This window comes from Rousettus aegyptiacus, unplaced genomic scaffold (genome assembly GCF_014176215.1).
Source record: "Rousettus aegyptiacus isolate mRouAeg1 unplaced genomic scaffold, mRouAeg1.p scaffold_m13_p_2, whole genome shotgun sequence".
Classification (NCBI taxonomy): domain Eukaryota; kingdom Metazoa; phylum Chordata; class Mammalia; order Chiroptera; family Pteropodidae; genus Rousettus; species Rousettus aegyptiacus.
The window spans coordinates 14,338,654-14,352,478 of record NW_023416295.1 but is presented as its reverse complement, the minus strand read 5'-3'; the positions used below and the strand labels follow the sequence as shown (position 1 = coordinate 14,352,478).

General features: G+C 44.4%; 1 protein-coding gene across 5 annotated transcripts in view; it reads left to right on the top strand.

Annotated features, from left to right (window-relative positions):
• TTLL4 (tubulin tyrosine ligase like 4) overlaps window positions 1–5,318 on the top strand; it is a 36,512-nt gene extending 31,194 nt beyond the window's left edge. For 4 of the 5 annotated variants that reach the window (XM_016156810.2, XM_016156806.2, XM_016156808.2 and 1 more), the window contains 5 exons: window positions 705–807; window positions 1,454–1,664; window positions 1,808–1,878; window positions 2,286–2,371; window positions 2,798–5,318. In XM_016156810.2, coding sequence (XP_016012296.1) covers window positions 705–807; window positions 1,454–1,664; window positions 1,808–1,878; window positions 2,286–2,371; window positions 2,798–3,053 — 727 coding nt within the window. In that variant the 3' untranslated portion in view covers window positions 3,054–5,318. The remainder of the gene's footprint in view (window positions 1–704; window positions 808–1,453; window positions 1,665–1,807; window positions 1,879–2,285; window positions 2,372–2,797) is intronic. The other variant, XM_016156811.2, reaches the window with a different exon arrangement.
• The last annotated feature ends 8,507 nt before the right edge of the window (window positions 5,319–13,825 follow it).

Genomic DNA, 13,825 nt, shown 5'->3' with positions numbered 1-13,825 from the left:
CCTGCTGTGTGTAAGGAAAAACCTGTAACTTATCCTCACAGCCCCGTGAGGCTGATATTGGTAGCTTTAGTTTACAGATGAGGAAGCTGAAAAACACTGGGATTAAGTAGCCCAGCCAAGGTCAGCTAAAAAGTGGTAGAGCTGGAATTCAATTCCTGATTTGCTGGTAACAAAACTTGCTTTCCCTGTCACGCCTTTAGACTCATGCTTGGCTCTGTGCTGCTGTTTGTCTTTTGACACCTGCCATCCTCTTGGAGGCTGTCCTTGCATCTCTCAGTAGGAATTGTAGTAATGTGGATGATGAAACTGGGGCCCAGGGAGGTCAAGTAATTTGCCCAGGATCACACAGCCCGTAGTGTTGATGCAGTTTAACTAAACTGAGGTATACAGCAATTATTCCAGAGTTTCTCTCTTTTTTTTCTTTTTCTTTTCTTTTTTCTTTCTTTCTTTTTTTTTTTTTTTTTACCATCGAAATACAACCTAGAGAGGGTACTTGGTAGTCTTTTAGTTCTTCCATAGTACTTGACTCTTAGGCTAGTACGGAGTGCATTGCAGTCTGATCTACTCAAGTAACAAATGTCTGCCCGTATTTCTTTGTCATTTCTTGAGAAGTGAGTCTTCCTGGGTTGGACCCTCTTTGCACATGTCCTCAGGTTGTAAAGATGCTGAACTTCCCCTTTCTCCCTTTTCACCCCCTACCTTAGCCTGCCCAGCTCCCCTAGGGACAAATCTCAAATGACACCAGAGCACTTCACTGCACAGAAGATGAAGAAAGCCTATTACTTGGCCCAGAAAACTCCTGATCAGGTAGGAGATTGCCTTCCCTCCCAGGGCCAGCAGAAGGCTTCCTTGCTCAAACTTTTGGAGCATGAAGGTAACCAGTTTTTCTTCTGTCTAGGGCAAGGTTTCCTAACCCAGGTCCGTGATCCCCTTGGTAGGCAGAGAGATGTTGACATGCACATCATTCCATGGCCTTTATCACATGTTCAAGAACTACCGCTCTTAGCAAAATGCTGTACTAGCCAACCCCTGTTCTCCGAGCTGTAAACCCTTTTGGTTTCTTTCCCCGAGGTGCAGTGAGCCCCTGAAAGGCTTGTCTTTCTCAGAGCAGGTGAGGGAGCCAGATGGAAGAGTGGCAGACACGAGGCTATTGCCAAATCTGAGTTGCTGAATTCTGATCTCAACTCTATCCAACAAAAGATTTAACCTCTGTGCCCTGGTGGCCCCTCTTACCCCAAACGGGCGTATCTTCATCCCCCAGCTAAGTTTAGTAGACTTGGGAACAAATGAGGTCCAGAGCTGGCCTACCAGGCTGCCTTGGTGGTCCCCTGAGAGTCATTCGTAGGGCCCTAGGACCCCAGAGTTGGGTTCCTTGTCCCCCAGCTACTTGATTCTCTGCCTCAAGCTTACACTTTCTGTCTCGCCCTCTTCGTCCCTGCCCCTTGGGCCACAGGAGTTCTATGCATCTGTGCTGGATGTCCTGACGCCAGACGATGTTCGAGTTCTGGTCGAGATGGAGGACGAGTTTTCTCGCCGGGGTCAATTTGAACGAATTTTTCCTTCTCGAATTGCTTCTCGCTATCTCCGCTTTTTTGATCAGCCACGATATTTCAACATTCTTACCACCCAGTGGGAACAGAAGTACCATGGCAACAAGCTCAAAGGTGATGCGTCCTCTCTGCCCGAAGGAGGCCATGTTTCATAAGAGATTAAATCCCAGTAGACCAAGAAATGGGCCTCCCTGGCAAGAAGAATTGGCCAGTTGATTCCACCCTCTTAAATCCCACCCCTGCTAATCTTGTCCTAGGAGTAGATCTGCTTCGGAGTTGGTGCTACAAGGGGTTCCACACAGGAGCCATCTCTGATTCTGCTCCAGTGGTGAGTGATGCCATTGAGGGGAGGGGGCAGCTCTGTCTCAGGGCCTCCGTCCTCTGCCTGAAGAGTACAGCATGGGTTGAGTGTAGGTCCACACCCTCTCACTTCTCCCCTAGGCCCTGCCCCTGTGTCTCATGACCTGCCCTTCCTTTTCAAGGAAATGATTCCTCCTAGGATTCCCTGAGTGCTTATCTTTCAAGGATCAAAAATTGCTTTGTAGCCTCAACTTTTTGTCTGAATTGGGAGAGAACCAAGTCCTTTCCCCATATGGGCCCATGCCTGAAGGGTACGGAAGTGGGGGAGCCCCACAATCACTCAGAGGCAGAGCTGAGAGCGAGTGCTAGGACCCCTAACACTTCTGCCTGATCTCTCCCTCACCCTTTTGGCCTCGTTACTTTCTTTGCTTTTAGTGGTCTCTCCCGACATCACTTCTGACGGTCCCAAAGGGTGACACGGCACTCAATGCTTTCTTTAAATCGGAGACGAGCAAGCTGGGGTGAGTGTTACCTGGGCAAGGGGATGGTGTTGAGTGCGAGTTCAGGGAGTTTTCCTCCTTCCTCTCTTCTCAGATTGTAATGAGATCAGCATTCTCTGATTGGGGGTAACCTCCTCCTGGTGGCTCTTGGTATGCCCAGCAAAGCTGAGCTGAGCACAGGATCATCTCCAGTGTCCTCTCTCAGCCATACCCACTAGCCGTAGAACTCCCTAGCCCGCGTACCCTCATACACATTCGCACTTGCACTTAAGCTCTCAAGCCTTAAGATAAATAAAATAGATTTCATGGTTATTTATACTTTCACATAATTATGGTCTATAACACCATAATGTTGTGAATGCGCGGCCCAGACTCTGAAGGCAGATCACAGGTTGAGCTCAGCTACCCAGTGTCTCAGCCATTTCTTTCTCCACCTATTCCCTTCAGAAAACATAGCTCCGGGGAAATCACACCACCCTCTGAAGATGGGATCACACCCAAGCCCAAGAAGACTCAAGCTGGCCTTTCCTCTTTCCCCAGGAAACCTGTTTCTTCAAAGGACAGCGAGGACACTGGCAAAGAGCCCATCCTCTCCTCTCAGCTGTTACCTGTGATCAAGAACTCTGGGCAGCCTTCCAGACTCTCTGCTTCTCCCACCTTCCAGTCAACTGGTGACTGCCTTCTGGCTGCTGTGAGCCCATGACTGGCCTCTGTCCACTAGCCCCCTGCCGGGAGCACCAGTGTTAACTACCTCAGGGGAACTGGCGAGCCGGAGCCCCCGCCCCCTCCACCTTGTCCCTCCTCAGAGTATTTTTTGAAGTGATTGAATTGCAGATGGATATCTGGAGGGCTGGAGGGGTGGTAGGGACGGGGAAAAGGTGAGGAAGGTTCACTGGCTGGTACCTCATATCTCAGCAGAGAAGCCAATAATGGCCACTCAGCCTTATAAAGCAGGGTTTGGTTTCTACTTTCAGAGAGCCACGTGTGGTTTGTTTTAGGCCTTGGTGCAGTGATCGAATTAGAGTTCAAGAGGAGAAAACAGAGTGGACGTGTTTGGCCTGAAGTCCCTTATAATTGAGGTGCTTCCGAAGGTCCTCATTTCCTCAGGTCTCACCCTCCTTCTGTACCCCTCTGTCCTGAGGCTCCCCTTTCAGACACCTTCAGACTTCCTCAGTAGACGGGGGAGGCCATGACGTGATGGACCCGTTTTCCATTACAGTAGTCTCGGGGACTTCCCCCCTACCTGACCATTTGTCTTTTCATACGTCCACCATTCCAGAAGCCCTAGGTCTTCCTAGTCTGACCTCGTATCACTGCTAGATCAGCCTTCTAGACTTTTCTCTCTAGAATGTTACCTGTTTAGCTCTTGGCTTTCTGAGAGTAAGAGGTTCTCTGAACATTATGAATTTCCTGTAGCCCCAGTGAAGGAGCCCAGATAATCCCAGTCTCTATTGTCCGTATATTAAAGGACACAGTCCTGGGGGAGGGTAGAAGGGACTGTGATTTCCCCGCAATCCAGAGGAAGGCTCATGCTCTGCTTACCCCCTTCGCTGTCACTGTTTAGTGGGGTCTGGCTCACAGGTCACCAGGGCAAACAGTCTGCTGGCTTGGCAGCTGTGTTTCAAGAGCAGTCACCATTGCACAGCAGGCTTCTAGTCAGCCTTCCGACTAAACCTGTACTCTCGACTTGAATGTGCCTCCCTCCCCAAGACTCAGTAAAGTAATGAGTGTTCAATAAATGTTTGCATGAACTGTCCAGGTGGAGGTCTCCAAGGGCACAAGCACCTGAACCAGAAGTTCTGCTTCTCTTCCCTGGGGCCAAATGGGGCCCAGGGGAAGCCAAGGTGGTAGAGTGTGGATGGGAAAGGTTGTTTTCTCTTGAACTTGCTCTTTCTTAACCCAGCACTTCCTGGTTGCTGCCTGCCCCTTCCCCAGCCCTGCAATCCCTTTGCTCCATTTTTTGAGCAGCAGGGCCCAAGAAGAAGCCAACTGGCTCTTGTCTGTGCTTCCCAAGTTTTGACCCTTGCACGTCAAGCAGGAAGCTCTGCTTATGGTCTCATCTTGGGCTCTCTGCCTTTGTTCTCTCTACGCTTTGGAAAGGTGGAAACTACCTTGTTTCATTACTCCTGGAGTTCTGTGGCAAGTTAGGATGGAGCCAGAGAAAAATCACTTAAGAGCCCTTATTGGGTTTCAGGCCCCGCAAGTGACTGTGCTGGCCAAAGTGAAGGCTGTCTTGACAGTTGTGAAGAAAGCTTGGTGGCAGATTCCTGGGGCAGCTCTTGCTATTCCATAGTAAGGACTTCAGTTTTCATCCCAGCAAGAAAGGTCCTTGAAGATAACTCCCTCTTGTCCTACCTGGATGCAAAAATGTCCCAATGAACCTTATAACAGCGGCAGTAAGCAGTCTTCCTAAGAAAACTCGCCACCTGCTTAAGCAGTTTTGTTGTGGCTGGTTCTCTGGTGCAAGGGCTTAGGTATGGGGGCCTGCCTGGGCTGGTTTGCTCCGTGGAAACCAGCTTCAGTTCTTTGGCCTGCCTCTGAGAATCCCCAGACAGCACAACCAGTCCACTGCTATCACGGTAACTGGAGAGGGGACTGGCATTGCAGCATGATGGAAATGGGGTACGGGGGAGGCACGGAGGACTTATGAAATTGAATGAATGATGAAAATAGAGTATCCTTAGTAGTTTAAAATGGGTTCGAACGAACATTTTTTTAAATATTCATTGCATTTGAGTAGTAGGTGTGAGTGTTTTGCAGGGTAGGAGAAGGAATGAGGCTTCTGTATCATATTTCCCTTTCACCCTTGAGAGAAAATTAAGTCTTGCTTTTTAAGCATTTAGCATACACACTTAGCAACGAATATCCACAGTATAAGTTATTTAGCTGAATAAGGAATTTGGGGGAAGTAATGAGATTTTTTTTTTTATTTTAAATTTGGGAATATCGTAGAATAAATGTTTGTCAGTCACGTCAGTTGTTTTCCTAAGTTGATAACCTATCCAGTCCCTGTTTGGAGAAAGACGAGTGAGTACTCCTGCATCGAGGAATGAAGTACAGCGTTTCTGGAGTAGAGTGAGGATTTGGGTTGGAAGGCCAGGAGGGTGGTCACTGTTCCTGTTTACTTCACATTCACTCAGGAATACTAATGAAGAGGTGGCCTTGTGATAGGAAAAGAGCACAAGTCTTGGAGGCTCACCTTGGGTTCAAATTTCAGTTCTGCCGTGTGACCTTGGGCACATTGTCTAACTTTTTAAAGTCTTGGGTTTTTTTTTTTTTTTTTTTAAATAATAATGTTACTATACCTACATTTCTGGGTTCTGAAAATTAAGCTAAACATAGTAAAAGCCTTTAGGACTTAGAGGGTTCTTAATGCAGGGTTACTCTTTTCTCCATTTGCTATCCAAACCCTGTTCTTTGGGTAGGGAAAGGCAGGCCATAAATGTAAAAACCCTTTCCACAAGGCAAATGTAACCGCTGTGGAGCCTTTAGAAGTAAAGGAGGCCAGAACAGGCTTAGGTACCTCATCACCTCCAGCTTCATCCCAGTGCACACAAAAACATCATCATCATTCATTTTCTTTCACTCTTTGTTGGGAATCTATTTCTCTGATTAAATATTTCATAGTCAGAATGGAAATTCCCTGGGTAAGGAAGCACTCTAAGTACTAGACGTATATGAATTGAATGAGATTATTACCTCATCCCAAGAGAAGCTTTGGTAAGAAAGAGATAGCAAGAGAGAAATGCGTGCCTGGTCGCTGGAAAGGGGAGGAGTGTGGTACAGAAAAGAGAAACCTTGAACTAGAGCAAGAGCCAAAGAACAGGTATACCAGTCCAACAGTTGTGCCAAGAAACGGTTGTCATTACAGGTACGTTCTTTCGGTTTCAAGCCATTTAGTTGAGGCTGATTGTCCCTCCCTGTCATCCTAGCCAAAAGGCACACTCAATTGCCCTTGAGAGCATAAAACACTGGGCCAGTGAAGGAGGTTGGTAAATTAGGTACATAGTCCATTCCACATACCTCACCAGTTGAGTTAATTACCTAAATGAGGTCACAAAAGGCAGCCAGGAGATTTGTCCTTTAAGACTAAGGCTCAGCTCTGTCTGCTGTTCAAATCACTCAACTGTTCCCCCGCCCCCGCCCCCGCCCCCGCCCCCAACCCCAACTCAACTACTTTGAGACTTAGTAACATTGGCGATTTTCAGAGATACATGGCCGAGGAGGCACCATTGCATGCCGCTTGAGATTCCAATCCAACCTCTCAACACTTCTTTGTCTCTTAGACCCCCTGAAAGAGTTTGCACCCTCACTGGTGTTAGGGGATTGATCCCAGCTCACTTGACTTGAACTTGCATCAACTTTGGAACAACGAAAGCTACAACTAAAACTGTAATGACATAGGTTCAGACGTTTGATATATATGTTTGGCTAAGGAGCCAGTCAGTTGAAGCTGCCACATGTGGGATTATAACGACCTCTGTAAGTTTGAATCCCACCAAGGCCAAATGATAGGGTGGTGTGGCTGAGCCCCACTGTCCCTGCAGGCAGGTGCCCAAGTACACCCCAGGTGGTCCAGGGGCATGCCGGACTGATCCCTGAGCAGAGAGCCTCTCCAGAGAGACAGTAGTGGGAAAGGGTCACTCCCTCATGTGTCACACAGTGTGCGTTTCTTGGGGAACCTGGTGCTGACCCATTCATAGAAGACCTGCTTCTGAGTCAGGGTTGCCGTGTAGCAGAGCTGCTCCCTTCCTGTGATCTGTTGAAAGCTCGCTTTGGGCACAACAGTTTGAAGGAGGGGAGAAAAAAAGACTGGAAAACAAAACAAAACACACACATACAAAACCTGACACCCCTTACACAATAGAATGGCTCAAATGAAGACTGAAAATACAAGTGTCAGAATGGGGAGTAACTGGACCATATACGTTTTGGTGGGAATGCAAAATAGTACATTGGAAAACAGCTTGGCAGTTTCTTACATAGTGAAACATACTCTTAAATATGACCCAGCAATTCGCTCCTGCATACAGATGTGCACAGGAGCTTTGTTCACAACAGCAAAAACTTGGAAACAACCCAAATATCCAGCAACTGGTGAATGAATAAACAAATTGTGTGTCTGTTGCAATACCTCTTAGGTATAAAAAAGGAATAAACATAACATGCAACAACATGTCAAGAGCATTAAGCTAAGTGAAAGAAGCCAGAAACAAGACTACACACTTTATAATTCCATTTATGTAACATTCTAGAAAAGGCAAACTGTAGTGACGAAGTTTATCAGTGATTGCCAGGGACTGTACATGAGGGAGGGGACTGACCATAAAGGGGCGGGGGGCATTGGAAATATTTTGTATCTTCCTGGTGATTGTTTCATGTTTGTGCTTTTGTTCAAACTCACCAAATCACACTTAAGATGGGTGAGTTTTACTGTATGTAAGTAAATAGATTTGACATATAAAAGGACAAGGAGTACCATTTCATGCAAATTAAACCCATGATAACGCTAGAACAGTTAAAAAAGCAGCCAAGACCAAATGTTGAAGAGGATGTGCAACAATTGAGCTTTTCTCATATGACTGATGGTTGAGTAAAATGTTGCAACTACTCTGGGACACTAGAAGTTCATATAAGTTACCTGTGACTTAACATATTTACCTATGACTCAGCAATTCATTCCTAAGTATTCAATCCTCCCTCCCCCACAAATGAAATTATATGTCCACCAAAAATACTGCAGCTGTGTTTGTAATAACAAAAAATGGAAACAACCCAAATGCCTCTCAATAGGAGATGAACTGATGTAGAATACTACTCAGCAATAAAAACTAAAGCCTTACAAAAAATTTTTAAGGTGCTTCTTAAAGCTGAAAAGAAATGACACTAATAAAACATACAAAAGTAAAAATCTCACTGTAAAAAGTATATAGTAAAGGTAGTGGATCAGTCACTTATACAGCTAATATGAAGGTGAAGAGACAAAATTAAAACTACAATAACTAGTTCAGGGATACATAAAATAAGATGTAAAATGTGACATCAAAAAATGGGTAAAAATGTAGTTTTGAAATGTTCAAATTTAAGTTTTCAACTTAAAATAGATTGTTATATACATAGGATATTATGTTTGAACCTCATGGCAATCACATTTCTTTAACGTAACATTAAAGAAAGTCAACATTATGCTAATGTGATTCATTCATGTGAGTAGCCGCAGTTCATTCATTCTCATCACTATGTAATTCCATTGTAAGAACATTCTTATACACGTCTTTTGGTGAGCATATTTGCATGTTTCTGTTGGATTTGTATCTAGGAGTGGAATTACAGTATCAAAGGGTAGGCGCAGTCCAGTTTTCACAAATATTGCTATGTTTCCATATACTCGTGACCGTTGACACTTCGCCAGCAGTTGAAGTGGAGCAACACTTGAGTATTTGTAATTTTAGTGTGTCTAATTTTATTCATTTGTCTTTGTAATTTTATTCATTCTAGTGGAAGCATAGGGTTATCTCATAGTGGTTTTACATTTCAATTCTCTGACGACAACGTGGGAGATTGTTTTTTCCAGGTGTGACCGCAACAATTTCTTTCAACACACATGCAGTTCCACAACTGACCTTTGCCACTCTTCCATTAGAAATGGAGTCTAATTTCCCTCCCCTTGAAATCTGGGAAAACATGTGACTGCTCTGACTAAAGAGCATGGCAAAAGTGGTGCTGCGTCACTTTTCCAGCTGAGCCATAAAAGGCCACGCAGCTTCTTCCTTATCCTTTGGAACATGTGTACTTGAAGCCCTGAGCTGCTGTGTCGTAAGTCCTACTACCCTGAAGCTGCCATGCTATGAAGAAGCCAAGCCACAAGGAGAGGCCATGTGGAAACACTCTGGGCAGCAATCCTTGTGTCTGAGTCATCAAGTGCTTTCACATTCTTCCAGCCTTCAGCCTCTGAGCCTTCCTAGCAAAGGTCTCAGACCTCACAGAACAAAAACGAGTCACCCCCACTGTACCCATTACAAATTCCCGATTCACAGAACTCGGTGCTCGTAATGAAATGATGGTTGTTTTAATTTGCTAGACACTGGGGCAGTTTGTTATGCAGCAATAGTAAAAGTTTAATACAAATCATCGGTTTTTCTACATATATGAATTGGTCGATTATTCTTAGTTAGTTGAGAACTGAGGTTTACTCAAGAGATTATATAACTTGCCCAAAGTCTCATAGCTTGTGAGTGACGATGCCAAGACTAAGATCTACGTCTGTATAACTGAATGTCCTTACAGCTTACGGTCTTTACGGTTGAGAACATTTGGGGGTGAGGGAGAAAGAAGAAGGTAAACTGAAATGGTTTCATAACGTGTTTTTGTTTCTTAATGCAACGTCGTGAGCATTTTAATAAAACCCATGCTCTTTTCACTATATCATGCTGCATCTTGTTTCAAGAAATTCTTTTGAGATAGGGAGACCTATTCAAGTGTCAGAGTATAACAACGCCCCCAGATACTCCCTTTTCATCGAGTGGCTCTCCCTCATCAAGGAAACAGTGGTTGGAGTGTTTCATCTCATTCCCTTTAAGGAGAGACTGACACAGCAGAGAAAAAAAGGAGTCAATTCTTTGCTTTGCAAAAATTCAAGTTAGGATATAAGATGAAATATTTATTAAAAATTTGATTACCGAGAGCCAGAATTTCCTGTTCTGAAGAGTAGAGTTACCTCAGGTGGTAGAAGGGGAGGCAGTGACAGTGAGGTCTAGCAAAAGGACATCATTTTAGAGCATTTGCAATCCCTGGGGCTCCCAGTTTCTGAATTTTGGCTCCGAATTTACTAGCTTTATGACTTTGACAATTACTTTTAATCTCTGCCCCTCTCTTTTCTAAAATGTGACTAAGTTTAGAGCTGATACAGGAAACAAATGAATTAATATTAAGAAAGTGTTCAAAACAGTGCCTGGCACATAGTAAACCCTCAAATGTTAATTCTTTCTCCTCCTCCCTTCCGCTTCTTTTCTTTTTCTTCTTTCTTCTCCTTTTTCTTTTAGGCTGATCTGTGTCCCTGAGATCAGGGCCTGTGTCCTGCATTTCTCTTCTACCGATAACTTTGAGAATCCAAGAACAGAAAAGACCTGTACCTGATTCCTGGAAGGTAAATCCCAGAGGTTCTCTCATGCTCAGTAAGAGGACGTGTGAGCTATGTAGGCAGATAGGCCTGAGATGTTCTTAAAGTTCTCCTTGCCCTGAGTACTGGAAGAGCTGGATGCTCCCAGGAGCCCATGAAGGATGTGAAAATGGGGAGTGGGGTGGGGTGGGGAGAGAGAGCAAGAAGCGAGAGAGAGAGAGGGGGAGAGAGAGAGAGAGAAGTTAATGAGAGCTTTTTGGTCAGGAATAGGGGTACAGGCGAAGACAGACAGAAATGAGGATGTTTGAGTTGATGGAAGCATGAGCCAATAGCAGCTGAGGATCTGATTGGGATCCTCACATATACTAAGCACAATGGAATCCCTTAAAATGAGACCCAACCACAGAGAAAGGAAAGAGTAGGTGAAATACTGCAATTCTGACACTACTCTAAGTTGGTGCAAACTAACAAGTTAAGGACATGGTCTACAATGAGACCACCCACACATCTGATGTCAGCCACGAGTTTGGGGGTCTTTAGGCCACCTGTACTTTTGACCAACTGGCTGCAAATTCAGGTGTTTCCACAACTTCCTCAAGATTGATAATTCACTAGAATGACTTACAGAACTTGAGAAAGCTCTATATTTATAATTTTATTATAAAGTATATAAATCAGAACTAGCCAAGAGAAGGGACCTATAGGATGAGATCTAGGAGGGTCTTGACCTTGGCTCTTCTGTGTCCTTTGCCCACGGAATCAGAATGTGCCAGCTCCTTGGCATACTGGTGTGTTTGCAATCTGAACTCCGGCGCTGCCTTGGTAACACTGGAGATTCTCCGTTCTTTTCGCTGATGCAGAGATAATTCCAGCACAGCGCGATTTAGAAGAAGTAAGATTTACTAAAAGTATATTTTAGAAGGAGACTGGCCACACTAAGGAAGCCCTGTGGAATTTGGGAGGTGAAAAGAGAAAAGACAAAAGACAGAGTACACTGCTAGGAAGGAGCGAGTTTTCAGTGAAGAAGGCTGTAACAGTGCAGACGTGGGGACGGTCTGTTTATATTTGGACTGTGATGGGAGGTCCTAGGTGATCAGCATATGAGATCACCTTGACTGACAGTTGGCTACCATATAACCCTTTGCCTACCGCGCTCGAGTCACTAGGACTGGAGAGTACTGTTTGCTCTGGGCAGATACCATTATGCAGGGCCAGGCAAGGGGTTCTTCCTTCTTATGGACCATCATCCAGCCTTTGGTCATCAGGGTAATAGTGAGCTCCTCTCTGCAGTAGAAATATTCATACTACCTAGTCCTTACTTCTTACCTCAAATCTAGAGAAAAGAGCATTAAATTCAAAGCCTGAAGCCCTGGATTCCAAGTCTAGCTCTGCTACTTCTTGTGCTCTAATATCTTTGAACTTCATTTTTCTTATCTAGAGAAGGAGGATAATGACCTCTAACTATTCAGGGAGGCTGTGATATTCAAATAAATTGCTGTGAGCAGGAATGTGTGTGTGTTTTAAATTATTTTATTATTATTATTATTATTATTATTAAAGAGGCAGTGTATTCACTTGCTAGGGTTGCCATAACAAAGTACCACAGACTTGGGGGCTTAAATACCAGAAATTCATTTTTTCACAGTTCTGGAGGCTGGACGTGCGATCATGGTGTCAGAGGGGTGGTTTCTTCTACGACCCCTCTCCTTGTCTTGTAGATGGCTGCCTCCCCAGGTGCCTTCACTTGGTCTTCTCTCTGTGTGTGCCTGTGTCCAAATCTCTTCTTAAAAGAAAACCAGCCATATTGGTTTAGGGCTCACTTGACCTCATTTTACCTTAATTATCTCTTCAAAGGCCATATCTCTAAACACAGTCACATTCTAAGGTACTGCGAGTGAGGATTTTAACATATGAATTTTGGGGCACGCAGTCGAGCCCCTGAAGAGCAGTACTTCGAAGGGGATCACATTGACACAGGAACAGACAGAGAGAAAAGTGGAACATAATAAAGCAGAGACCGAAAACTAGCATATATCAATTTTGTTTAACCTGATTAATTAAAAAATGTTCATCTGTTTTCTTATAAAAATTCTGATTTTTGGCTTCTTTTCAAAAATTTATAGCCTAGAAACACCAACAATTAAGCCAAAGTCGAGTGGTAGCTGCCCTAGGGTTATATCCTTCAGTTTACCCAATTCTTCACCACTCCCCTATTCTGGTCTCCAGCCTGGTTTGTTTGATTTAAAGCTATTTGGATTTTTGACCTCTGGGCTCAGGAGTACAGAAATAGATTCAAATACACATTAGAATTGAATAAAAAATATATATAGTATTTCAAACCTCCAAGGAAGCCTTGTGTGGAAGAACTGGCCATACTGTCCTAGCCTCACTCAGAGGATAATCGTTAACTTGAAAGAGTTTAATAAAGGCAGATCCCTTTTCTTGGGTATTAGAGAGTGTAGTCATTAAAAGCTAGTGTACACTATTTGTGATGCAGTAGGTCTCCTACACACCCAAGAAAAGTAGGAGAGAAACCAGCTGCTTTGTTCCTTGGCAAAATAGTTTATACTCACTGATTCTGTTAATATTGAGAAGAAACATTCTTGCTTCAGTATGAGTTTAGGCTGTACGGTCTTAAAGGGGAGAAAAGTAATTTATCTGGGGTGAGATGCTTACTTTTATAGATCAACCAATAGAAGCCCCAAACCAGCAACCTTGCTGCCATGCTCATGGGTACAAATACTGTCAGTAAAACAGGAACTGGAGGTTCTTCCTTCAACCATCTCTCAGGAGCTGGGTGCCCACCCGCTCTGCACCTGTAGGACCTCAGGGCTGGATGAGATGACCAAACTAATACTCAGAACCTTATTTGAAGAAAAGAATACAGGGTCCTTGGGAGAAAAAAGTGGATTCTCCTGAGGAAGGGAAGGTGGAGTTTCTCCACTTCGAGATTTGAAGCATAGGATGCAAGAAGGCAGCTGCCTATCCTCTGCAGCTTGAGGGAGAAACGAGGTTTAACCTATTTGATTCTCCTCTGTAGTGAATCCCCTCCGGGAATGTCCTAACCTTTTGCTAAAAGAGCATACGCTTTCTAGTACATTGGTCTTAAGAACACTAAAGAGACAGAGTGGCATTCGGAGGAAGGGTCAGTTCTTCCTATCTCTTCCTGGCCTCCGGTGAAGATGGAGTGTCACCTTTGGGTAAACTGTGACTCTGAGCTCCGGATGGTAATTGCAATATCAGAGGCTGACCCAGAGCTAGCTCCTAAAAGCTACATAGTACCAAAAGAAGGTCCTGGAGTGAAATGGAAGATCAACTCTTCTGCTAAGTCCTGTAATTTAAAGAATGCTTTCCTA